This window comes from Cervus elaphus, chromosome 32 (genome assembly GCF_910594005.1).
Source record: "Cervus elaphus chromosome 32, mCerEla1.1, whole genome shotgun sequence".
NCBI classification, from domain to species: domain Eukaryota; kingdom Metazoa; phylum Chordata; class Mammalia; order Artiodactyla; family Cervidae; genus Cervus; species Cervus elaphus.
In genome coordinates this window covers 43,859,753-43,887,269 of record NC_057846.1, presented here as the reverse complement: position 1 = coordinate 43,887,269, position 27,517 = coordinate 43,859,753, and the positions used below count along the sequence as shown (strand labels likewise).

At 39.8% G+C, this 27,517-nt stretch overlaps 1 protein-coding gene across 2 annotated transcripts in view; it reads left to right on the top strand.

Moving 5' to 3' along the window:
- KAT6A (lysine acetyltransferase 6A) overlaps nt 1-27,517 on the top strand; it is a 103,495-nt gene that overhangs the window by 53,281 nt on the left and 22,697 nt on the right. Inside the window, exons 5-9 of one of the 2 annotated variants that reach the window (XM_043893246.1) lie at nt 187-268; nt 2,151-2,265; nt 3,622-3,938; nt 6,256-6,374; nt 24,650-24,765. In XM_043893246.1, the coding sequence (XP_043749181.1) occupies nt 187-268; nt 2,151-2,265; nt 3,622-3,938; nt 6,256-6,374; nt 24,650-24,765 (749 nt within the window). Of the gene's footprint in view, nt 1-186; nt 269-2,150; nt 2,287-3,621; nt 3,939-6,255; nt 6,375-24,649; nt 24,766-27,517 lie in introns of both variants that reach the window. The other variant, XM_043893245.1, reaches the window with a different exon arrangement.

The following is a 27,517-nucleotide window of genomic DNA, read 5'->3' as shown; positions in this document are numbered from 1 at the left end:
GGATGAAGCAAAACCTTTTGCTAACTCAGGCTATGCATTTACTCAACTACTGCAGATTAAGGGAACTTTTATTATTGGGTAACTCATCTCCTTTGTGGAAAGGAGCCTCCTAGGTTTCATGAAGTCATGATCCTAACATGTTTCTGTTTCATTTGATTGAGCAGAGCTGTTCTTTCTCTGCTTTAGGATAACATGCTCTTTTGTGATTCCTGTGACCGGGGTTTTCACATGGAATGTTGTGATCCGCCACTCACTCGGATGCCAAAAGGTAAGAAGTACTTTCTGAAATCAAGGTGATAAGGGGCAGGTTGGTGAAAGCGCCTTTTAATCTACTTTGTTAAAGTGAAATAATAGCTTGCCTCTTTCTCCTTTGGGTTGTCTTGAGTGGAGAGCTGTCACCGTAAAGATGGGGACAGTCTCCTGACGTTCTTATGTGGTGTGGGTTTAGTATTAGTTTCCTCTGTTTTCAGTGTTTAAGCATCCATGAGGTGAAGGTGTCCATTTACCGATTTTTGCCAGCCCTGTAGCTAGAGGGCAAAATACTTTACTTTTATAATACTTTGAAATATTTATTTCTTGAAGAAGTGAAACTCTATTAGGTCATGTTGATTATATCACAGTTCATCACCTTTGAGGGGCTTAAAGCTATTAAAGCCTCTGGTTTATTGAAAACCTCAAAAAAATTTACAATATTTTGCAAGCAAACAAATGCCCAAATCAGAAGAATACAGCTTAAAAATGTTATTTTATTCTTTTGACTCTTGTTCCCTGAAAGGTATTTACTTGAGATATAGTTCCACATTATCATATGCTTGCAGTTTCTTCAAAAAAATCATTAGTCGTCTCTGCTTTGTCTTATCATAAATTCCATTTTCAATTCAGGTTTTTGTGATTTATAGACTTTTTAAGTAAAATGCTTGTGAGATACTTTATGTCTCTTTGAGGAAGTGTTTCCTGCTGATGGAAAGGGACCCAGCCGGAGTTACTGTAGCCAAGTTATTCCACTTCAGGATTTTACTTGCGCCCTCTGTGCGACTATTGATGGTTACCATTTGAAGAGTCACATTTGTATGTTCTGGAAGAACAAGTGTCCCCTCTTCCTACCTCTTCCATTTACTTGAAATGTGGGCAGAGGCCTTCTGAGAATCCTTCCAGATAGTAGAAATTTTCTTAGGACTTCATTCCTGTCTATTTAATGTCTACAAAAGAAGTTTTATGGCAGCTTACAGCAGGAAACACTTTATTTTGAAATAATTTCAGACTTACACAAACATGGTAAAAACAGTACAGAGAGTTCTCGCTGTACCATTTACTCAGCTCTCCCAAAGGTTGTTCCCTCTTGGTGCATCACAGCAGGGATGTGTTGTAGTTTGTCTTCTTACTGGTGGTGGTAACTTGGGTCACTTGTTTATAGTGGAGAACTTGACAGACACCTTACAATTACTCTTTTTTTTGCTTTGCAACTCCTTTAGCGTCAATTATTGCTAATTTTTACTCTGGTGTTTTTCGGCATACTGATGATTTTTTATTTCCATCATTTCTTCTTCACTTACTAACTGGAATTCTGCTGTAAGAAAGAGGGATCACTTTCTCGCATGTATTTATTCAACTGTTTTAATCATTATGGTTCATAGATACTTACTTTATTCTGTGAATTATTGTCCATTGCTGTGATTATTCCTTTTTCCTTCGGTTCACCCAGATTTGGCCATTGGGAGCTCCTTCAAGTTGGCTCCTGGGTCATTTTGACACGGCTTCATTATCTGTTGAGCGCGTCTTTATTTTCCGGCACCACAAGCTGTTCTAGGTTATCTTGTATTTTCCCCGCTCCAGTCCTGGACTCAACCATTTCTCTGTGGAAACCTGGCATCTTTCCTTGCAGAACAGGAACTAGAAACCCCTGTGAGTGCTGGCTATGAAGTCAGCACCCGTGGACTTCAGCCGTGTGTGGCCTTCGGGGTCTCTCCCGGTTGTTTGTAGGGTTTTCTGTGTATGTGTTTGCATGTTTGTTTTTCTGGGGGCTTTTATCAGATTTTCAAATAAGAGTCCTTGACCTGAAAGAGGTTCAGAGTTCCTGGCTTAGACTGTCTGAACTCCTTCAGTGGATTTATATCTATTGGGCTTTTATGTGGAATTTTCTTTCTTTATAGGCATGTGGATATGTCAGATATGTCGACCTAGGAAAAAAGGAAGAAAACTTCTACAGAAGAAGGCAGCACAGATAAAACGGCGCTATGCTAATCCAATAGGACGTCCAAAAAACAGGTTAAAGAAACAAAACACGGTGTAAGTTGTACTTGTGGCAAGGTGAGGGGAGAAGAGGATAGGGCCTTCTCTGTAGTGCAGGGTTCACTTGTTTGCATTCGGAAAAGGAGGTTGACTTTTATGTAATGATAATGATGGCTAATGCTTATTGAGCCCTCATGAGCGGGCTGGGGCATCCACTGTTCTAAGAGCTTTACGTGTATTATATCATTTAATTCTCCTGACAGCCCAGGGGAGTAGGAACTGTTGGTACGCTCATTTTTTCAAAGGAGGAAGCTATTGCATAGAGCAGTAACTTGCATAGTTTATAGTAAGTGTTGAACTGAGATTAAAACCCCAGTAGGCTGGCACCAAAGTCTGGCTGTTAACCGTTACCTTAAATTTTCTCTTTTACCTGAAAAACAAGGAAGAAAAAATTACGTTATAGAAGCATTTCAAAGATTCTTCTCTTAATGTTATCTCAGTAGTTTGTGTTATATGTACAAATTGCTGGATAGCTTCTCTTATTGGTCATAGTTAAGTTCCATTTCTATGTCCTAAAGTAAAATAATGTGAATTTTTTTTTCACCTACTAGCAGAAATCAGGAATGTAATTATCTCTTGTAGACTAGAAAACTGGATTAGGTCTGGAGGAGGTGGGGCAAGATTCAGTAGCTAATTTTGTCTTTTGTTTTGAAGTATCTCTCCAGTAAGTCACTTTTGATGATATGTAAACTACCTTTAAGCCTGTCAACCTTTCATAAAATTTACCCACCTTTTCTACACTTTAAGACTATCTTGAAGGTGATAAAACTGAAGTGAATGGGCATTAGCAGCTTGAAATACAAAGAACCAGTACTGTAATTCATGCTTTTAAATCTTAAATCAAGCTTTAATTTTCCCATAAAAAGATCTTTTGAATCCTGGCTTGCAGAGAGTAACCCATCCTTATGCTGAGAGGTAAGAGTCTAACTCTGAGTTGGTGTAGAGATCCTAGGAAGAGCCTTCATACCGGGAAGGGTCTTAGGTTTTCTCTGGTACAACTCTCAGTGTGTAGATAAAGACACTATTGTTTAGAGAGAATGTGATTTCGCCAGGATGTGCAGCTAGTAAGTGGCAGAGTTATGACTCAGTTATGCCGTCTGACTCCTGGCCTAGGATTCTTTTCATTATAAAATGCATAGGCTTCCCAGAAGTGGATGTTTCTAATAATATTACTTCTTAATCATATAATATTTATTACAGTTTATGGACTATTCTTAACAATATGGATTTTAAAAATACAGTTGTAGATATTTATTATGTGTTATGCATTAAACAGAAACCTTATAAAGATTTCTTTTTAATAGCTCTCCCTTTCCCTGTTTGATTCCTTAGGTCAAAAGGTCCCTTCAGCAAAGTTCGAACAGGCCCTGGAAGGGGTCGGAAACGTAAAATCACCCTCTCCAGCCAGTCAGCGTCGTCATCAGAAGAAGGATACTTAGAGCAAATAGATGGCTTGGACTTCTGCAGAGATGGCAGTGTCCCCTTGAAGTTCAATAAGAAAACCAAAGGGCTCATCGATGGCCTTACCAAATTCTTTACCCCTTCTCCCGATGGGCGGAAGCCTCGGGGGGAAGTGGTAGACTACTCTGAGCAATACAGAGTTAGGAAAAAGGGCAACAGAAAACCAAGCACTTCAGATTGGCCCACAGGTAAAGTCTGCTCGCTTGGAAACAAAAAGTATTCCACAGTCTATTATTTGGAATAACACTACTTATCTGGAGTAGATTTGTATTTGATTTATTAAAAATTGGTCTTGGAATATGAGAATATGTTCAAGGTCATGTATTTAGGTGATAGGTGATAAAAATGGCAGGAATTTAGAGCCTAGAGATGAAGCTGGAGAATGGACAAGTAGGAGTTTTAGACAAAAGAAGATGCTTTTCTTGGTGGAAGGACAAAGAATCTACCTACAGAAATGTGGGGTATAACCTTGACTCAGGGATAATTTTATATTTCGTAAGTTACAAAATAAATCATGTGATGAACTTCATGATGCTTGTTTTTATTCCTGGAAGGAAACTGCAGTGTGGATAAATATACTGTTGTTAATCTGAGCATAAGTGAAAGACCAAATTATTTGTAAATATGATGAGGTCATTGATTTTTTACTTCAGATCTTGGCAGATACAGTTGTAATTTTTCATGGATTGTACTTAGAGAACCACAGCTTCAGACCATTTGCATACGTTTCAGGCTAAGTTCCCTCATTTTCAGCTTAGATAAGCTCTGTGAAGAAGAGTTAAAAGTATAGCAGATAGTTCAAGTCAGAGGAGACAGTGTTGATGAGCTGGTCTCACCGCTGTGGAGCTGAGAGCACCCAGTCATGTGAAGGAAGTAGAAAGGGCTGTGAGCAAAGTCGAAGAGTGAGAGTGGGCTCTGAGGTCACGGGCTGTGTGTGCCCGGGTGGTGCATCATGGGCTGCGGGGGGCTGTCTGAACTCTGATTCCTTCCCCCGACTGTCCCACCGGGGATTGTACTCCCCACTCTGTATCATTCCTGCTTCTGTAAAGGATGGACCGGGCCACTGCAGGAGGGAAAGATCCTCATCCTTGTCAGATCCGCCCCCCTTTTATGCTGTATTGATTGACTTTTCACCTGAGTGGCAATCAACTAAATTACAGTTTAGGCTTTTACTTTTCATGTCTTTATCAGCCATGTAGACCGAAGATAAGGCCCACTCTGAGAACATTTATCTGAGAAAACATGCAGGCCATTCAGATTGGACTTAGGAAAGAATCTCATAAAGCAGAGGGTGATAAAAGGCATTTCTGAATTAACCATTTCACTGGAGGTAGATTATTAGAACAGTCTACTGGAAAGTGTTAGAAATTTATTTTCTATCAGAGCAAATGTATCGAGTGTGTGGAGAACCATTGCCGAGTCTCAGGCATGACTTTGGCTTTGACGGGCTCTGTCATTTTCTCTCTGAGCTGTAGCTCAGGAGGCAGCCTGCACGTCTTGTAGCGTGGGGAGTGCTGTACCCGATCTGGGCCTGCATCCCTCTGTGTCACGCACTAGGGGGCAGTGAAGGCGCAGAGCATCTGCAGATCAGACATGGATTTTTCAGTTTAGGAATATCGTCGAGTGAGCCCCTGTCCTTTTTCTTCTTCCACGAAATGAGTAACTGTGTATACAGTTGGTTTTTTAAGAGAACTGTCACACATTCAGAGAAGAGGCAGGACCACATTGGTGTTATTCTCAAACGCAAAGGCTGATGATCTGCTTGATACCCCAATACTCCTCTCACTCACGTCTCTACCCATTTGAGGAAGGTGCATCATTTAGTGAATGCTTATTTTAATTTCTCGTACTTTCCCAGAGGGTTACCGCCTGTGCTCCCCAGGCTTTGGAGTTTGTGCTTTAAATGGGCACCCAGAACGGGAGGTGAGTTGAGGAGTTGGCACTGGGCATCAGTTAAAATAGCCACTTGAAATAGACCATTTTGTTGAGATAAGAATGCATTGGCCTTAGGAAGAACTGTGGAATCATTGAGAATTTTAATAGGAGCAAACTTTTCTTGTTTTGCTCTAAAGTGATGAAAATTATGTCTTGCTATAACATAAACTTCTTCCATACTACCAAAGAATGAAAAAGCAACATTTACGTGTTGACATGTGTTAAAAGTTTTGTATTCTTGTTATTTCAGAATAGACTGCATATTCCTTAGACCTTTTTCCTGTTGTACTTTTTTTAATATATGTATGTATATGCTGAAATACAAACTTGTTTAATGAAGTTTAAATTTAGTTACGTAATACTTTTAAAAAGCTTTAACTCAATTCAGGGTTTTCATTATGAGGCAGATACAATGTGTACATATCCTTTATTGACTAGTATCTTTCTGGAAGTCAGCTTAGTGCTGTCCTCTTTTACATAAATAATATTAAGGCACTTGAAGTTTGTTCCAGTTCGTGTGCTGAACTCATGATGGCATCAGTAACATGTAAGCCCTTTCTTAACGTGCAGACAATCAGGATGGCTGGGATGGCAAACAAGAAAGCGAGGACCGGCTTTTCGGGAGCCAGGAAATCATGACTGAGAAGGATATGGAATTATTTCGTGACATCCAAGAACAAGCGCTGCAGGTAAAGTTGAGTATTCAGATTGGACAGTCAGTTTGTTCCTGGTGAGAAACAGAGGATTACTTGTCTTGTGGGTGACGCGGTAGTAGTGTGTTTGTGCATCTGATCTGCTGCGGTTTCTGCACGTGCACTGTTTGTGGTTAAGCTGTTCTTCCCAAACAAACCCGTGGTAACTGGTTTGGTTTTGCAGGTAAACACATTGCTTTAACTGCCAGTATCAAATGAGCTTGGTTTATTTTCTGTCCTATATGAAGAAGAGTTTAGGATTTGACTGGCAAACAAACAAAAACCAAACCTCTCTCAGGTGATGAAACACATATTCATTAACTCAGGAAATATTTATTAAATGCTAGTGCCTTAATCCTTTGTTGACACATAGCAAGATATAAATGTGCAGACACAGAGCCTGCTTATGTGCCAGCTCCTGGAGATGCCAAAGTAAATGACAGGATTCCTTCTCCAGCCAGGAGAGGCTTGTAAATAGATAATTTCCTTAATGTGGCAGTTTAATTATAGAATACATGAAATGTGGGGAGTAGAGGAGGCAAGCCTGTACTTCTGTCTGGGGAGTCAGAGAGGATTCATTGAGGGGAAATACCACTTGAGCTGGTCTTAGAAATGGAAAGGAGTTTTATCAGGATGACAAGGAATGGGGTCTCATTAATTAGAAAGAACGGAAGTGCAAAGATTTGGAAGTATTCTTTGAAACGCAGAGAACAAGGGTGTAGATAATGGCAGGAGAAAAGATGGGAAAAGTGCAGGTGTGGATCATGAAAACTCTTGGGTTTTGTTTATCTTTTGTCTCACTCCTTTGCCACCAACTCACTGTGTAAGACAAGTTGAGTTCTATCTCTTACCTTGAAATTAAGAATTTATAGGCCACTGCTGGGGATTCCTGTTGTGTAGGTGAAGCTCTTTGGATTCAGAGACCCACTAGTGAACAGATTGTTTATGTATTTTTTTTTAATTGGAGGATAGTCACTTTACAACGTTGTGTTACTCTCTGCCACACAACAAAGGGAATCGGCCGTGTGTGTACATGCACCCCCTCGCTGCTGAGCACCCCTCGCACCCCGTCCACCCGTCGAGACCATCACAGAGCCCAGGCTGGCCGCCCTGTGTCACCCAGCCGCCTCTCGGCAGCGATTTGGTTTGCACGTGGCAGTGTGTATGCCGGCGCTGCTGTATCAGTTTGTCCTACCCTCTCTTCCCCCCACTGCTTCCGCAAGTCGTCCTGTGTCTGCGCCTCCATTCCTATGCAGTTTTGAAAACTAAAAACAACAGTGTAAATATTCAGGAAACATTTACTCAACAGTTCACCATCTTAGGACTTAACCAGGTTGGGCTTTGAGTCGAGGGATCTGGGTTCAGGCCTTGGTCTTTTACTGACTTCTACTTCAGACAACTTGCTTAACCTCTAAAGGCATGTTCTTTTCCTGACAATAAGTTAAAAAAAAGTATTACAGGTACTGTAGTAGGAGTTTACATGGTGTTTAGTGGGAATTCAAAGGAGAGAGTAGTTTCTTCACTTTTTTTGGATTTATTTTTCTTTGTAATTTATTTTTTTATTGAAGGGTAATTACTTTACAGAATTTTGTTGTTTTCTGGCAAACCTCAACATGAATCAGCCATAGGTGTACATACACCCCCTCCCTTTTGAACCTCCCTCCCATCTCCCACCCCACCCCACCCCTCTAGGTTGACACAGAGCCCCTGTTTGAGTGTCCTGAGCCACACAGAAAATTCCCGTTGGCTATTTAACATGTGGTAATGTGAGTTTCCATGTTACTCTTTCCATACCTCTCACCCTCTCCTCCCCTCTGCCCATGTCCACAGACTATTCTCTATGTCTGTTTCTCCACTGTTGCTCTGTAAATAAATTCTTCAGTACTGTTATTCTAGATTATATATATATATATATGTATTAGAATACAATATTTATCCTTCTCTTTCTGACTCACTTCACTTTGTATAATAGGTTCTAGGTTCATCCACCTCATCAGAACTGTGATTCATATGTGTTCCTTTTTATGGCTGAGTAATATTCCATTGTGTGTATGTACCACAACTTCTTTATCCATTCATCTGTCGATGGACATCTAGGTTGCTTCCATGTTCTAGCTATTGTAAATAGTGCCTCAGTGAAAAATGAACATGTGTCTTTTTCAGTTTTGGTTTCCTCAGGGTATATGTGTAGGAGTGGGATTGCTGGGTGCTTTTATGGTGTTTTTATTCCTAGTTTTTTAAAGAATCTCCATACCATCCTCCATAGTGACTGTATCAATTTACATTCCCACCAACAGTGCAGGAGCATTCCCTTTTCTTCACATCCTCTCCAGCATTTATTGTTTGTAGACTTCTTGATGATGGCCATTCTGACTGGTGTGAGGTGATATCTCATTGTAGTTTTGATTTGCATTTCTCTAACAATGAGCGATGTTGAGCATCTTTTCATATGTTTGTTAGCCATCTGTATGTCTTCTTTGGAGAAATGTCTGTTTAGGTCTTTTTCCCACTTTTTGATTGGGTTGTTTGTTTTTTTGGTATTGAGTTGTATGAGCTGCTTGTATATTTTGGAAACTAATCCTTTGTCAGTTGTTTCACTTGTTATTATTTTATCCCATTCTGAGGGATGTCTTTTCACCTTGCTTGTAGTTTCCTTTGCTGTACAAAAGCCTTTAAGTTTAATCAGCTCCCACTTGCCCACACTGTTTACTTTTGTTTTTAATTCTGTTACTCCAGGAGGTGGGTCATAGAGGATCTTGCTTTGATTTATGTCATCGAGTGTTCTGCCTATGTTTTCTTCTAAGAGTTTTATAGTTTCTGGTCTTATATTTAGGTCTTTAGTCCATTTTGAGTTGATCTTTGTGTGTGGTATTGAGAAGTGTTCTAATTTCATTCTTTTACATGTAGCTATCCAGTTTTCCCAGCACCGTATATTGAAGAGGCTGTCTTTGCCCCATTGTATATTCCTGCCTCCTTTGTCAAAAATAAGGTACCCATAGGTGCACGGGTTTATTTCTGGGCTTTCTATCTTGTTCCATTGGTCTGTATTTCTGTGTTTGTGCCAGGATCATACTGTCTTGATGACTGTAGCTTTGTAGTATAATCTGAAGTCAGGAAGGTTGATTCTTTCAGCTTCATTCTTCTTTTGCAAGACTGCTTTGTCTATTCGGGGTCTTGTGTGTTTCCATATGAATTGTGAAATTTTTTGTTCTAGTTCTGTGAAAAATGCCATTGGTAATTTGATAGGGATTGCATTGAATCTGTAGATTGCACTTGATAGTATAGTCATTTTCACAGTATTGATTCTTCCTGCGCAGGAACATGGACTATCTCTCCATCTGTTTATGTCATCTTTGATTTCTTTCATTAGTGTCTTATAATTTTCTGTGTACAGTTCTTTTGTCTCCTTAGGTAAGTTTACTCGTAGATATTTAATTCTTTTTGTTGCAGTGGTGAATGGGATTAATTCATTGATTTCTCTGATTTTTCATTGTTAGTGTATAGAAATGCAAGTGATTTCTGTGTATTGATTTTGTATCCTGCAACTTTGCTAAATTCACTGATTAGCTGTAGCAATTTTCTGATACTGTCTTTAGGATTTTCTATGTACAATATCATGTCATCTGCAAACAGTGAGAGCTTTACTTCTTTCCCAATCTGGATTCCTTTTATTTTTCTCTTCTCCAATTGCTATAACTAAGACTTGCAGAGCTATGTTGAATAATTGTGGTGAAAGTGGACACTGTTGTCTTGTTCTTGATCTTATGGGGAATGCTTTTGATTTTTCACTATTGAGAATAATGTTTGCTGTAGGCTTATCATATATGGTCTTTACTATGTTGAGGTAGGTTTCTTCTGTGCCCATTTTTTGAAGAGTTTTAATCATAAATGGATGTTGAATTTTGTCAAAGGCTTTTTCTGCATCTATTGAGATTATCATATGGTCTTATACGGTTTTTATCTTTCAGTTTGTTAATATGGTGTATCACATTGATTGATTTGCATATATTAAAGAATCCTTGCCTTCCTGGAATAAACCCAACTTGATCAAGGTATATGAGCTTTTTGATGTGTTGCTGAATTTGCTAAAAATTTTGTTGAGGATTTTTGCATCTGTGTTCATCTGTGATATTGGCCTGTAGTTTTCTTTTTCTGTGTTGTCTTTGTCTGGTTTTGGTATCAGGGAGGTGGTGGCCTCGTAGAATGAGTTTGGAAGTATTCTTTCCTCTGCAACTTTTTGGAAGTTTTAGAAGGATAGGCATTAGCTCTTCTCTAAATGTTTGACAGAATTCTCCTATGAAGCCATCTGTTCCTGGGCTTTTGTGTTTTGGGAGATTTTGGATCACAGCTTCAGTTTCAGTGCTTGTCATTGGGTTGCTCATAATTTCTATTTCTTCCTGGTTCAGTCTTGGAAGATTGAACTTTTCTAAGTATCTGTCCATTTCTTCCAGGTTATCCATTTTATTGCCATAGAGTTGTTCATAATAGTCTCTTATAATCCTTTCATTTCTGCATTGTCTGTTGTAAGCTCTCCTTTTTCATTTCTAATTTTGTTGATTTGATTCTTCTTTTTTTTTTCTTGATGAGTCTGGCTAAAGGTTCGTCAATTTTGTTTATCTTCTCAAAAAACAAACTTTTAGTTTTATTAATCTTTACTCTTGTTTCTTTCCTTTCTTTTCCATTTATTTCTGCTCTGATCTTTATGATTTCTTTCCTTCTACTAATTTTGGGGTTTGTTTGTTCTTCTTTTTCTAGTTGTTTTAGGTGTAAAGTTAGGTTGTCTGTTCGATGTTTTTCTTGTTTCTTGAGGTAGGACTGTATTGCTGTAAACTTCCCTCTTAGAACTGCTTTTGCTGCATCCCATAGGTTTTGAGTTGTTGTGTTTTCATTGTCATTTGTTTCTAGAAATTTTTTTATTTCCCTTTTGATTTCTTCAGTAACCTATTATTTATTTAGAAACATGTTGTTTAATCTCCATGGGTTTGTGTTTCTTGCACTTTTTTTTTTCTTGAAATTGATATCTAGTCTCATAGTGTTGTGGTTGGAGAAGATGCTTGATATGATTTCAGTTTTCTTAAGTTTACTGAGGTTTGATTTGTGACCCAAGATGTGGTCTATCCTGGAGAGTGTTCCATGTGCACTTGAGAAGAAGGTGTCTTCTTCTGCATTTGGTTGGAATGCCCTGAAGATATCAATGAGATCCATCTCATCTAATGTATCATTTAAGACTTGTGTTTGCTTATTAATTTTCTGTTTTGATGATCTGTCCATTGGTGTGAGTGGGGTGTTAAAGTCTCCTATTATTATTGTGTTACTGTCAATTTCTCCTTTTATGTCTGTTCATGTTTGTCTTATGTATTGAGATGCTCCTGTGTTGGGTGCATAGATATTTACAATTATGTCTCCCTCTTGGATTGATCCCTTAGTCATTATGTAGTGTCCTTCCTTATCTCTTGTAATCTTTATTTTAAGGTCTGTTTTTTCTGATATGAGGATTGCTACTCCAGCTTTCTTTTGCTTCCCATGTGCAAGGAATATATTTTTCCATCCTCTCACTTTCAGCCTATATGTGTCTTTAGGTCTGAAGTGGGTTTCTTGTAGACAGCATATACATGGGTCTTGTTTTTGTATCCATTGAGACAGTCTGTGTCTTTTGGTTGGAGCATTTAATCCATTTACATTTAAAGTAGTTATTGATATATATGTTCCTATTGCCATTTTCCTAATTGTTTGGGGTTGATTTTGTAGATCTTTTTTCTTCTCATATTTCTTGATTATATATTCTTGTAAGGTTTGTTTGGTGGTACTGAATTCTCTTAACTTTTGATTGTCTGAAAAGCTTTTTATTTCTCCATCAATTTTGAATGAGATCCTTGCCAGGTACAGTAATCCTGGTTGCACTTTCACTACTTGCTGGGTTCAGTAATCTTTCAGTGCTTTAAATATATTGTGCCATTCCCTTCAGGCCTGCAGTTTCTGCTGAAAGATCAGCTGTTAAGCGTACGGGGTTTCCCTTGTATGTTACTGGCTGCTTCTCCCTTGCTGCTTTTAATGTTCTTTCTTTGTGTTTAGTCTTTGTTAGTTTGCTTAGTATCTTGCCATGTTTCTCCTTGGATTTATCCTGTATGGGACTCTGTGCCTCTTAGACTTGATTGACTATTTCTTTTTCCATATTGGGAAAATTTTCAACTATAATCTCTTCAAAAATTTTGTCATACTTTCTTTTTCTCTTCTTCTGGGACCCCTGTAATTCAAATGTTGGTGCGTTTGATGTTGTCCCAGAGACTATCCTCAGTTCTTTTCATTCTTTTTACTTTATTCTGCTCTTGAGAAGTTATTCCACCATTTTATCTTTCAGCTCACTGATTCGTTCTTCTGCTTCGGATATTCTGCTGTAATTCCTTCTAGAGTATTTTTAATTTCAGTAATTGTTTGTCTCTGTATGTTTATTCTTTAATTCTTATAGGTCTTTGTTAATTGATTGTTGCATTTTCTCCATTTTGTTTTCAAGGCTTGTGATCATCTTTACTATCATTATTTTGAATTTTCAGGTAGTTTGCCTATTTCCTCTTCATTTATTTGGACTTCTGTGTTTCTAGTTTGTTCCGTCATTTGTGTATTATTTTGCTGCCTTTTCATTATTTTTTTTAACTTACTGTGTTTGAGGTCTCCTTTTCCCAGGCTTCAAGGTTGAATTCTTTCATCCTTTTGGTTTCTGCCCTCCTAAGGTCCAGTGGTTTGTGTAAGCTTCCTATAGGGTGAGATTTGTGCTGAGTTTTTGTTTGTTTTTCCTCTGATGGGCAAGGCTGAGTGAGGTGGTACTCCTGTCTGCTGATGGTTGGGTTTGTATTTTTGTTTTGTTTGTGGTTTAGATGAGGCGTCCTGCAGAGTGCTGCTGGTGGTTGGGTGATGCTGGGTCTTGTATTCAGGTGGTTTCCTTCGTGTGAGTTCTCACCATTTGGTACTCCCTAGGGTGAGTTCTCTGGTAGTCTAGGGTCTTGGAGTCACTGCTCCCACTCCAGAGGCTCAGGACTTGATCTCAAGTTTTGCATGGTTCTCTATATTCGTTTCCTCTGGGCATGTACTCCTGTCCACTCTCAGCTGGTGTTCTGCATGCACTTCTGTGTCTGAAGGTGTATTCCTGATGTATCTGTGGAGAGAGATGTTCTCCACATCCATCTGCTCCTCCACCATCTTGTTCTATCAGGTTGTCGTTTCTTCACTTTTTAAGAACCTCTTTTCCAGAATTAAGTTGCAGATGTATACTAATGCTTTTGACTCCTGTTTATTTGTATGTATTTTCTAGAAACAAGGACATTCTTACAGGTGACCACAGTACAGTCCAGATCAGGAGTTTATACCCATGAAACATGTTATCTAATCTGAAGATTTTATTCAGATTTTACTAGTTGTACTACTAATTTTCTTCATAGCAAAAGGAAAGGAAGCCTTGTCCTGGTCAACTCTCCAACTGAGGATTATGTGTTTTGTTCACTCATTATGTCTCCTCCTTCTCCTTTACCCTGGAACAGTTTCTCAGTCTTTATTTTTCATGCCCTTGACATTTCTGATGAGTGCAGGTCATTTATTTTGTAGAACATCCACAGTGGTGACTTGTCCCTTGATCACTTGGTTACAGTGATATTGTGCCATGTTTCTTATCTGTGAAATCATGTGCCCTCTGTAATTAAGTAATTTTTGGGAATACACTTTATTTAAATATGTGCTGTTTCTCATCAGATTTTATCCGCTAGACTTTGTTGGTTGCTTTTGATGGAATTAGATGATTTATCTAATTCCATCATATGTGTTTTTTAATTGGCATACTAATATAAGGAAGAGCTTTTCCTTTTTTCTGTCTATCCATCCTTCTATCCATCCGTCTATTACTTACAGATTCGTATTTTATGTGTTATCATTTGTTGTTATTGGTACTTATTTAGATGCTCAGGTTGTTCCATATTTCAGATTCATATTTTATGTGTTATCTTATCATTTGTTGTTATTGGTACTTATTTAGATGCTCAGGTTGTTCCAAGCTTGTGTGTGTGTGTGTGTGTGTGTGTTACTTTGTCCAATTTGTTCTATTTATTTGGTGATTTTTTAAAGTTTATGCTGCTGCTGCTGCTGCTACTGCTGCTAAGTCACTTCAGTCGTGTCCAACTCTGCGACCCCATAGATGGCAGCCCATCGGCTCCCCGTCCGTGGGATTCTCCAGGCAGGAACACTGGAGTGGGTTGCCATTTCCTTCTCCACTGCATGAAAGTGAAAAGTGAAAGAAAGTGAAGTCGCTCAGTCATGTCCAACTCTTAGCGACCCCATGGACCACAGCCTACCAGGCTCCTCTGTCCATGGGATTTTCCAGGCAAGAGTACTGGAGTGGGGTGCCATTGTCTTCTCTGAAGTTGAAGTATAATTGACCTCAATTTTACTAACTGTAAAAGAGTTATAAGTATACAGTGAAATGATTGAATATTTGTATAGCACATATTCATATCTGCTTTTAGCCACAGCAGTATATCCTAGGCTCCAGTTATTCACGCTGTGGATTCAGCCATTTCTCTGAGAATCCCTGGTTCCTTTTAGTGGAGAATGGGCATCAGTGGTAGTTCTGTTCTTTTACTTTCTCAGGCCCAAAGAAGTGTCATCCTTGCTTTTTTCTGTCTCATACCCTGTACATATTCGGTTCATTGGCAAATCCTACTGGTCCTACCCCAGAATGTCTCAAAACATGACAGCTGCTTTCCCCACCCACCTTCCTCGCCTGCGCTGCCTCCTCTTCTCTGGGCGGCTGTGATGTCTCCATACTCATGCGCTTGCTTCCACTCCTGCTGCTCACCAGTGTCTGAGCTGTGTTCTTTACGCGGGGACTGGAGTAAATGTTTTCAGACTTTCCACTCCTCTGCTCAGAAAGCCTCTAGCGCCATTCAGCCCTGCCGAGACTGTCTAAAGAGACGCGCTGTGGCCCTGTGCCTCCCTGCCTCTCGGCCCGTCCCCCCACTCTGCCCCGTCCACACCTCACCAGCCACAGGCCGCGTCTCCCTTCCGCAGACGCCCCAGGCGCACTTCCGCCTCAGAGCCTTGGCACTTCCTGCTCCTGGTCTGCATGGCCCGTCCTCTGGTCCAGAGAGCGAGTCTGCTCACTGCTCGCTCTCTTTAGGCCTCTGCTTCTGTCTTGTATCAGAGAGGCTCTTCCTAAATCCCAAACTGAAACAGCGTACATTTATCCACACTGTGTCACTCTTTGTTCCCTTACCTGCTTGCTTGTCCTACAAGGTATTTACCACTTACTTATAAATGTAAATATTAATTTCTAGAATGTCAGTGCCTTGAGATCAGGCACTTTCTTTTTGGTCACTGCTTTATACTGAGTATTTGGAATATAGTAAAGGCTCAGTAAATATTTGTTTAATGAGTGGATAAATGAAATTTTTTGTTGGGTGAAATGAGCCAGAAGTTATAATAACAGGTATGAAGAGAAAGATGACTGGGGAGAGTTAAAAGGGTGCTGAGCCCTGCTGAGGCCACTGGAGACAGTATGTTTCTTTCAGTGTTTTATTAAACTGTGATTGTCCGTATATGTATCTGGCAAGGAAATGGGCAGCTGGGTTTGTGAATTCCTAACCTGTGCTTATTTTCAGAAGCACACTACAAAAATAATTTCAGTGCACTACTGCACAGTGCACTAAAATACTGATGATGGTGTTTCTCCATGAAGTCCATTCATTTAGAACTCACGTGCCTGGCATGGAGCTAGAGCTGTAGGGTAGACAAACAGTCATAGACTCTGCCTTCATGAAACCTTCAGTCTCAGCAGATAGTAAACAATTGTACAGATAAGTCTGTTGCAAGCTGATAAGTGGGAAGAGAGGGAAGAATGTGGTGAGAGGGGATAGTAGACACTTCCTGTGCCAGTTTCTGGGTTCCTAGGCAGTGTAATTCACACAGGGACTTAGAAGATGGCTAGAAAGTCAGCAAGGCAAAGAGCTACTGAGAAGAATGTTCCAGACATAGGGGACTGCCTGTGCACGTCTGGAGGCGTAAAAGAACTTGGTGCATTTGAGGAAATGAAAGAAGGCCAGGCCAACCGGAGTACAATGAATAAAAGTCACAGAAGATGAAGCTGGAGAGAGAAAACGAGGAATAAGTTAGGATTGGCGGTTTTATTGCAATTGTAGTGGGAAGTCATTGAATGATTTAAAAAGATTTTTTCCCATTGTGATGTATTGTAAGATATTGACTGTCGTTCCCTGTGCTGTACAGTGTATACCCTTGTTGTTCATCTCTTTTGTATATAGTAGCATATATCTGTCCCTTTCCCCTTTGGTAACCAATAGCTTGTTTTCTATGTTTGTGTCTTATTTCTGGTTTTTAAATGAATTTATTTGTGTCTTTTTTTCTTTTTAGATTCTACAAATAATGATGTCATGATAATTCTTTTTTATGGCTGAGTAGTATTCCACTGTATGTATACACCACATCTTCTTTAATCATTGAATGATTTTAGCAAGGAAATAGAACAAATACGAATTAAATTTTCTTTTTTTAGCCACTATATGAATGGATTGAAATTCCTCATATTCCAAGCCAAGAGTAGAAGCAGGGAAACAAATTTAGAGGCTGTTTGAGTGATTGAGAAGGAAGAAGATGGTGACTTAGACTAGAGAGGTGGCAGTGGAAATGGGAGAAAAGTAGATGAATGTAGAATCCTTTTCAGAGATGAAGTCAGCGTAACTCGGTAGATTTGATGTATAGTTTAAAGGAGTAAGGGGAAGTCAAGAATAGCTTCCAGGCTCTCTGACCTAATGTCCTAGAGGAAGCGGGTTGAAGCAGTGGGGGGACTCACTATTGATTAGATTAGATGATGTTTTTAAATAATAACAGCATTCATGAACATAACATACAGAGTCATTTTGGAGAGCCTAGATATGCTGTCGTAGAAACTGCTTCAACCTTTGTTCCACAAATTTTGAAGGAAGATTTTATTACAGCGTCTTAGACTGCAATCCAACCAGTCAATAGCTCATCATATTTTAAGTACCTACCCTGTTCTAGAAATTGCTAGGTGCAGGGGCTGTGAGTGAGACATAGTTTGATTCTCATAGAGGGTTAACCAGTCACAAAAGCAGCCCCCAATAGTGATAGCTTATAGTGATGATCTTGAGCAATTAAATTTTGTGTGGTATATTACCTAATTAAGTCAGACATTATTGAAATATTTCACAAGGTTTCTTTTTTTCACCCCCCCCCTCAAAAAGGGTCATTAATTGGTTTTGCTTTTTGTTTGTTTTTTAAAAAAAATTTTTTTCAAGAGAAGGGTATAGTTTGCCTGGTACCCTGTTCCATCCTTAGTAGCTATTCAGTGAACACTTCCATAAAAAAGAGCCACCTCTTAAAACAAAACAAAATAGAAACATAAGAAATTGGTAGTATAGGGTTTTGTTTGGAATTATCTTTAAACAGTGATTTTGTGAACTTGGAAGGAATGGTTTTTCTTAGAAGATTCATCACTGAAAAGAAGCATTTGTATTCAAGTCATTACGTTGAAGAGCATGACAGCCTCCTCGAAATATAATGATTTTTTTCATAAAATATCACCAAATAGTGCGTTATATTTCCTTAGTAATTTTAGTGCTTTCTAATTTTGAAGGATTTGATTGTATGTTTCTAGAAAGTTAATAGCATTTTTGAAATAACTTTTTTCTTTGCATAAAGAATTTAGCAGTTAATTAGAAATGAAATAAACTAGGTTCAGCAAATCTCTTCACTCTAAGAGTTGTTATCCTTATTTAATTATTTTTTTCCTTGGAAAATATTTATCTTAGAATTACCAAAATGTATGTAAAAGCATATTTTACCCTCAGTGTCCTAACTACCTAAATAGTCGTTCTCAAGCCAGAATGCACTTTTAAAACCACCTTACCCTGCCCAGGCCCTGTTCAGATACTGATGAACTCCAGGGACTGGGGAGAAGGGCCCAGGCATAGTATTAGAAAATGCTCTCTAGGTGGTCTTGTAATTTGAAACTGCTCGAAGATATGCACGCCTATTAGCTACAACTGCAATAGGAAAATCAAGATGGAAGGCGCTTCTCACTCTAAGCGGTTAATTCTCACCCACATAACTGTCTGTAGATCTTTTGACAGTGGTGGGCAGGTAACGCAGGTAAGCAGTGTATGGCGCTTGTTTGGTGAATCCTCACCTTCTGGACAGCGCCGCTCGGATCCAGTGTGGGGCACTCCTCACTCCTCTGGCCCAGCAGCGCCGTGAGCCTGGCGTCGGGCGCGCGTCCGGAGTCCCCGCCCCCTCACGGCGGATTTCCGGTTTGTTTGAGTGCCCCGAGGGCGCGCCTCTGGAAGTCCGCGCCACGGCTGCGCTCGAGCGTGTCCATGGTGTGTTCTCCGGTCTCCACCTCCTTGATGGCAGACTGGCCCGTCTTCTCGCTGCCCTTTAGCGGGAACCATCCTGCTGGACTTGACAGTTGAGCAAAATTTTATTGAATATTCAATAAGGTAGTGGTTAAGAGCGTAGGTATTAGAGAGAAGCTGCCCGGGTTCAAATCCTGTCTCTGCTGAGTGACCTTTGTCAACTAGGTTACTTAATAGGTTTGCTGAAAGGAGTAAATGAATTGACATTTGCAAAGCACTTGGTGTGTCCCTCATGTAGTGAGCTCTAAATCAATGCCAGTCTCTGCGAGCTGTCTTAGTGGTGGGTTCTAGAAACCCACAGATACATAGGAAATGTGTCTCTGCCCTCCAGGCGACAAGACATTTATAAACCAATAATTGAAGCCTTGTGGTTAGTAATAGGAAGTCTTTTATTGTGTTCTAGGTTCACTACATTCAGCATTGTGTATCAATTTTTGCATTTAATAAAATCTTGTTATTACTTGCTCCTGTTTCAAACATATGAAGAATTGAAGCCTTTGAAGGATCATCGGAATTACATAGTTATTCAGTGTCAGAATCAGCATTTGAACCCAGGCCGTGTGACTCCAGATCTTTAATCCTTGACTGCTAGCCTGTGGTAAATGTGCTTGAGATGCAGGAGAATGACAGCAAGACATCTGCCTAGGGCTGTTTGTGTGGTCTTCAGGGAGCAGGTGATATTTGACTAGGGTGTTCAGAGAATGGATGAGAGGAGGGCATTTCTCGTGGAGTAGTTTTGGGTGTGAGAAAGGTTACTGAACGCTTGGAGCTGTGTCTGATTTCTTCGGTTGGCGTTCAGTTAAGAGATGAGGTTGAAAAGGTGAGTACAGACCGGAAGACCAGGTCACGAAGATCCTGTGGTCCATGTTAAGCAGTCTGTACTTCGTTTTCTAGTTGCAGTGGTTCTCTAAAGTAGTTGAATAGCTCTTGAGGAGCTCCTGAAGAGTTTATTTTAAAGAGGACAGCATGGCTGTGTTTGCGTTTGGAAACCTGGTTCTGGTGATGCCGTGTGCAGTGGGTTGAAGAAGCCCTGCCAGGTGCTCCCGTGGTCAGTGAGAGGGGACAGGGCCGGGACAAGGCGGGGGGGCCCTGCAGGCAGAGGCTGTGCGGTGGCTTTAGGACAGGATGGGGACCCTAGAGTGCTGGGTTGAATCGAGGTTAAACGAAAGGACAGAACCACGTAGTTCCCAGTGTTCTTTTTTGAGTAGATGATGATGCTAAATGTGGGAAGGGGAGCTTTTTTGGATGGTCTTCCTGATCATGGTTACACAAATTGGGGGCTTGTGCGAAGTCTAGACTGTCGTGGGTATGGATGTGGAGATCAGGAGGGCTTCCAGGCAGGTTTGCCAGGTTATCAGCACAGAGATGACAGCTGAAACTGCATGGGTAAGAGCTGAAGCTGTTAACATTGATAATGTTCATTTAACAGTAAACGTTACCGGGTACTGGTTACCATGTGTACCGTTAGGCACTAGAGATACAGCAGGGACCAAAGCAGACTTTTTTTTTTAAAAATCCTTATTCTCAGGAGCTAACAGTTTAGTAGTGGGGATGGGTTAAAGTAAATACTGTATCATGTGATAACATTATGGGGAAAAAGCAGGGGTTGAGGTCAGAGAATTCTGAGGGGTGGGATGGATTTGTGCAGTTTTGAATTGTTGGGTTAGGGACTGTCCACCATGTTGCAGAAGGCTGAACAAGGTGAGGGAATGGACAGCTGAGTATTGGAATCGCATTGCAGGTGAGGGAGTGGACAGCTGAGTATTGGAATCGCATTGCAGGCTGGGGACAGGGGCTTGTGCTTGGTACAGTCCAGGAGATACACAAAGGCCACGCGCTCGCTGACACTTGGTATTTTCTGGGGGTTTATTTATTTATTTATTTTCTAGTAGCTGTCCTAATGGGTGTGAATGGGTGTAATTTAAACTGCATTTTCTTGATAACTAGGGATGTTGAACATCTTTTCACGTGCATATTGCCCATCTGTATATATGTCTTCTTTAGAGAATGAAAACAGATTATAAGTCATTACATTATAAGATCTTATCCTGATTCAGTTGTTTGGCAAAACATAATCTGAACTGATTTGAGACTATATATATATATATATGCACACATATATACATGTGTGTGTATATATATATATATATGCACACACATATATATGCATACGCACACACATATACGTGTATATATATATTCTCTGTTGTGTTAGTTGCTCAGTTGTGTCCACTCTTCGTGACCCCATGGTCTGTCCATGAGATTCTCCAGGCAAGAATACGGGAGTGGGTTGCCATCCAGGGGATCTTCCTGGCCCAGGGATCAAACTTGGGTCTCCTGCATCGCAGACAGATTCTTTACCATCTGAGCTACCAGGGAAGCCCAATATATTCTTTAGTTATCCTATTTAATATGAATGTTCATATGCTTCGCTGAAGAAATATTAGGGTGTCTGATTATGGAGTGTTGTCCCAAACCCTACTGAGGCTGTTGATTTAAAATACATATATGTACTGTAATACTTTTCTAATGAGAAAAGTTCACAATTCCAACTCCAAGTGTTTTGGATAAGAGGCTGTGGATGTGTACTTTGGAAAGCTAAAGTTCTAGTTCAAAAAAACTTAGAGACTTCTGGAATTCAGAAATTAGTTAGCTGAGGGCTCCCCATACGTTCTGCCTCACCTTGTACCTGGTTGGCTGGTTCCCGTTTGGGCTTCACGCTTGCTGTTCCTGTGCTGTCCTTCTCTACCTCTTGGTTTCTCTGAGCCTTATTTCCCACCCCCACGCCCCTCCCGTCTGTGAAGTGGGCGTGTGTTTCCTGCTTCGAGGCCTGGAGTGTGGGGAATGAAGGGGATGCCAGTGCGAGATGCGGGGTCCGCACAGGAGGTACCACCCATGCTGAGGCTCTTTCTTCCCAGTTCATGCTCTCTCCACTTCGCAGCATGTGACCTCATTCTTACATGGCTCTTTCATCAGGTAACTTTTAATCCTTAAGGAACAGGATTGTTTTTTATTAAAGTTTTCATGGGAAATGTTCCAGTGTCGGAAAGACATATCTTCTCCCACCATTGCATATTCTCGCGCTGATACTAAGGGGACTCCTACCTTCCACTCCCACCTCAAAATGTCATTGCTACAGGGACTGGAAAAGTAACGTCTGCCGGGGGAGGGGGCAGGGCTGTTTCAGCTTCAATTGTGGTTTTCCTTTTTTACCAGATCTAGACTGGGGATCTCTGTATACAAGAGTGGTCTGTCTGTTGGATGGAAGTGGAGTTTTTTGCAGAAAAGTAACAATCTTTTCTCCAGAATTACTGGTAATAAAAGTTTCATTATTTAGAATAGGCATATTTAAAGTTACCTTTTTATTTAACCCAATTACTAGTGCATTCAGTGCCCCCTCCCTTATTTTCTTAGATTAGACAGTCGATTCTGGCCCAGAATATATGTTTTGCTTTAACCGTTTTGGCATATTCAAATGAGAAGGAAGGCACAGAGTGGCACACCTGAGTTAAAAGCTTAAAAAAAAATTATGTGCTCTTGATTTGTTAAATACCCGCTACTTTGGAAAGTTGCATAGTGAATGACATTTTGGCTGAAATTTAAACATGAAATCAAAGATAAGCTTGTAATTCCGACTTGGCAGTGTGATTTTGGCAAGGACTGGGTTAACGGGTGGTTGGAGGCACCTGTTCCTTCCTGACTGCACAGCCTTTGTTACTTCTGCGCACTGGCTCAGAGGCTTCTTTCACAAGGGAGTTGGAGGGTGGCCGGCACGTTTGCTGTTGCCGGCGGGCGAGGAGGGCGAGGGCCCTGGAGGCAGGGAGGCCAGCCGTGCCTCAGTGGCGGCCATGTGCAAACAGCTGTACTGGAGCTGGGTGTCCACCTTCACGTCCGGCATCCGCCTGGAGGAGCGCCAGGCCGCGGACGGGAAGGCGCTCCAGCAGCAGGTGATGTCGCAGCAGGTGCGTGGTCTTGCCCATGTGCATCCTGTGTGATCTTGGCTCAGGAGCCTAGATTTGGTTTCTGACTGGTTACTCTGATATTTTCCGTATTACTGTCCTTGTTATTTGGAACTGTGAAGATAGGCTCAAAGATGCTACTTTATGACTTACAGTACATGATTCTGGAATGTAATTTAAAGATCAGTGTGTTTAAAACCTTTTGCAGAGCTCTGTTTGGCTTTTGAGAAATGAAAAAGAAATCTTACTCTAATGCCGTCTTGTGTTTTTCTTCTTGATTTTCGCTCTTGAAAGAGCCTCAGTGCTCCTTGGTGTCATAAAACAGTGTATTCAACTATTAGATGTTTGTCTTTTGTTTTGAGGTGTCTGAAGGAAGAGGTGAGGTTTCACTTGGCTATGTTCCAACATGAAACCTGAGATAAGTCCCTTGGCCTTTTATAAAAGGGAATGGTTAGTAAGGCCAGAGAGAGTTCTCAAATGAGTTATGGTGAAGAGGCTTTTTCCTTAAATACATTTATATAAAGAATATAAATTTGATATTATATCTTTTTAGATTTGTTAGAAGTGGTGGGGAGGGGGGGTGTATGTGTCATGAGCTCCAGCAAGGGACTTTTAGTAATCTCTCAGTGCTTTTTAAAGCATAAAGGTGAAGAATAATTTTGGGTGTTCCCTTTAAGAGTTATTAATACCTGTGTTTGATTAGGCTGAATTCTAGCTCCTTTTTTTAAAAACGTTAATTCCTGTTTATAATATCCATGATAATTATACATGGTTATGTTATATGTTATATATACAACACACATGGGGACATACCTTCTTTTATTGCTCTTCGCTTTATTGTGATTCACAGGTAATACTGTTTTTTACGGATTGGAATTTATGGCAACTCCAAGTTGAGCAAGTGTATCAGCACCATTTTTCTAAGAACATTTATTTGTTAATTTCATGTCTCTGTATCACATTTTGGTAATTTTTGCAATGTTTTAAACTTTTTCATTATTATTGTATTTGTTCTGGTGATCTCTTATGGGACTTGCTGAAGACTCAAATAATGGTTGGCATTTTTCAGCAATAAAATATTTTTTAAGTAAGGCATGTCCGTTGTTTTTTTTAAGACATAATGCCACTGCCAACTTAATAGACCAGAGTGTAAACATAATTTTTATATGTACTGGGAGACCAGAAATTTGTGTGATGTGCTTTATTGTGATTCTTACTTTGTTCTGTGGTCTGGAGCCAAATCCACAGTATCTCTGAGGTGTGCCTGTATGCATATACGACTCTTGCTACATTGGGCGCAGGGCAAATCAAATTCCCCTGTGAAAAGCTACTAGGAAGGAAGTTTTAGGAGAAGTGTAAAACGCACTGAAGACTCTTACTTGTTTTGGTATACTCTTCCCATTGTTCTCAGCTCCTCCTTCTGCAGACTGGAGGACGACTCCTTCCTGGGATGTTGAGTAGGTCGTTGCTGTTCGTGACATTGCGGTGCTGCGTGTCATCTCAGCCTGTGGGCAGCAGGCCCGCCTCCCCACCCCTGACTCCTAATCCCCACTGCTGGCGGTGTCTCTCTAACTACTGGGTCATCAAGGAAGGAGTGGAGTTGAGGATATTCACAGTATTATTAAATAGGGAAACTGCAGTGTCACCAACTGCATTCGGTTCTAGGAGATTTATTAGCATATTTATTTTTCATTTGGATGCTCCTTTTAAAGAAGAAGACGGTTTATTTCAAAACTCATTAGCTTGTTCCTGGCTTTTCTAATTCCTCGTGGAATCCTGAGAACATGACACTTCGATTCAGATGGCTTTTTGTTTTGTTTGTTACCTACCTTAGTGTTTTTAATGTAGCTAACTTATGTAATCAATGTATTTTCTCACTGCACAGAAAGTTGGAGTGACTGGTCCTCCTGATCCACAAGTCCGCTGTCCCTCTGTTATCGAGTTTGGGAAGTATGAAATTCATACCTGGTACTCCTCTCCATATCCTCAAGAATACTCAAGGTATGTTTTGAGAGGCCATTTACCTTTGCTGTTAGATTCCTGGCCGTCCAGCACTAGAAGGGGTCTTGGAGACGTTGTTGTGGTCCAGTTCCTCTCTTTACATTGAAGAAAACCGGTGGGTTTTAAGTGTCCGTGACAGCAGCATACTTCGGCAGCCTCTTAGTCTCAGTTGGCTTTGTAATAGATTTTCTTTTCCGTAACCTATCCAAAAACTATTATTTAAGATCGGAAACCTGACACATGGTCAGAATGAAAGGGGAACATTTTTTCTTTATGAGAAATTGACCTTCATATCTCACACCAAAAGCTTTTTTTAAAGAGAAACTTTTATATTTAACTAATAAATAAAGTTTCACTGAGTAGCCTTTTATTTAAATTTTTATAATTTAACAAACTTGGTAAGTTATTTGTTTTCCCAGGAATAATTAGCCAAATGGTATAAAATTATATATAAATGGCTTGGGTTTCTAGATATAAAAATGGATCATTCACCAGCTTTTTGGGATAAGGCAGTGAGCTTAGGGAAGCCAGATTTGTTTCCTGACTCAACTCTGACATTGATAAGCTACGTAACCTTAGAAGTTACCCAGCTACTTGGTGCTTCAGTTTCCTCATCTATAAAACAGGGATAGTAATAGTTCTGACCTCAGGAGGTTTATTGTGAACATTAAATGAGTAGAATCATGTAAACCACTTAAAAATGGTTTAGTGCTCAATAATATAAGGTTTTTTTCTTTTAGGGTTGAAATGAAAAAGTTGAAAAATAAGATTTGGTCAAAAAATTAAACACTGGCTTAGCCTTTGAAGTACAGCAGTCATTAGTTCTTTAATCTGATTTACAAATCTAAGCGAATTAGAAAAGTAGGAGTGAGACCTCAGTGACAGAGAGAGAGAGGGAGAAGGCAAAACCCCAGGAAACTAAGATAAAAGCTTATGAAACACAGCAGCTGAGAGCCATTTATTGTAGGATCAGTTACCTCCAAACTCTGTGTTAGACCTTTAAGAAAATATTCTGTTTATTTCATGGAAGAATGACAATCTGAGTTTGTTAAAAACATTAAATTATATATTATGTATATATGTTAAAAGAGGGAAGGAAATTCCTCAACTACCTACAGAACACAGGTAGTCAATGCAGTGTCTTCCTCAGGAGTTATGGATAGCCAGGATGTTGTATAATCAAGAACAGCAGAGTTGAAGAATTAATTTCATCATTAGGTTTAAAATGAGTTGTTTCTGTTTTTAAGTGAGCTCTGCCAGCTGTGCGGATCACGAGAGTGCCCCGCCTGGAACAGAAAGCTTGTTCAGCCTCTGTGTCACCTGTTCTGGTGGTTGTCATGCAGAGAGTGGAACCACGGGCAGCTTCTCTTCCTCTCAAGGGCAGGAGGAGAGAGGAGCTCATTTAGTCAGGAGTGGAGACAGAAGATGAGAATGAGGCTGTCAATTTTAAGATATTAAGTCTGATTAAATATGTTGCATTTTGCTCTGATGAATTTGTCCCTAGAATTTGACTTCTTAATCAAGTTTGAGGGAGTTAGTTACCAGTGAAAGAATGAACAAACATTGCCAGCAGGAAAATAAATAACCTAAGAAGTATAATAGGAATTGTAATAGAAAGCAGCAGTAGAAGAAAAACTGTAAAATTCATCTGAGTAGAATTTTAGACACTCTGTACTTTTCATTAGTCACCATTGTGAACGGTTCCCTGAAAATAGCAGATAATATTGTGTAATTTATAAGTTTTTTAGTAATTATTTTTTCTATCTTTATATTCATAATTTTCTTAATTATATTTTCAGAAAACCACGTTTTATTGAGTTTAGACTTGTTTCACTTCTGAGTTCTTTAAACTTGAGTTGACTATAATGTTTAGAGATCACATGTTTTCTAAATAATAAACCTATATTTTTACTTTGTTGATGACTATCATTCTCTGCTAAATTACTTCTAAATTATTTTCTTATTAATAAAAGTTCTAAACACTTAAAAAAATTTCCAAATCCTAAAGCATGCAAAGTAGGACAGTTGGAGCAAAAACAAAGAAGAAAAGATCGTAAGAGGAAAAATTATTTGGGAAGTAGGATTATGTACTGTCTCCTTTAATATTCAGATATTTGTGTGTGTGGTATATGTTAAGTAGTCTTGCATCCATGAATTTTAAAAAACAAAATGAAACAACAGCAATGAACCAGCTTCATTTGGAGCAGTATGATTAAGTCTCAGACGTTGAAGAATATAAACCAGAGGTTTTAACTTGAGATTTCCCCCGCAGGGTGCTGTGATGCACACACATGGCAGATGGGTCCATAGAGGGCCCTACTCTGCCTTTAAAAACATGACATAAATAGGCCAAAGGCAAGATGGAATATTCTCTACTCCTGAGCTGTTTAGAGCCTTAGCTTCTTAATAACCTCTTTGCTACAAGTTCATATTAAGATAAGGTCCTAAAAAGGCAGATCCTCACATATTTGAATAGTTCGGAAACCGTACTCTACCTTTTGATCCTGTTCCTGACTGGACTTGATGCTTAGATTTTGTACAACCCCAGTTACTAAGGAACAGCATCCTCAGAGTCTTTGAATGACCGTTAAATGATGAAATAAAAGGAATGAAAGGAGAGTAAAACTATTCATAGTATTAATCATAAATAATAGCCATAGTTACCATTCACTGAGCTTACTCAGTGACTAAACATCTCTGGAATAATTTTGTGAGGTGGATATTGCTATCTTTGTTTTTACAGGCCAGGGCC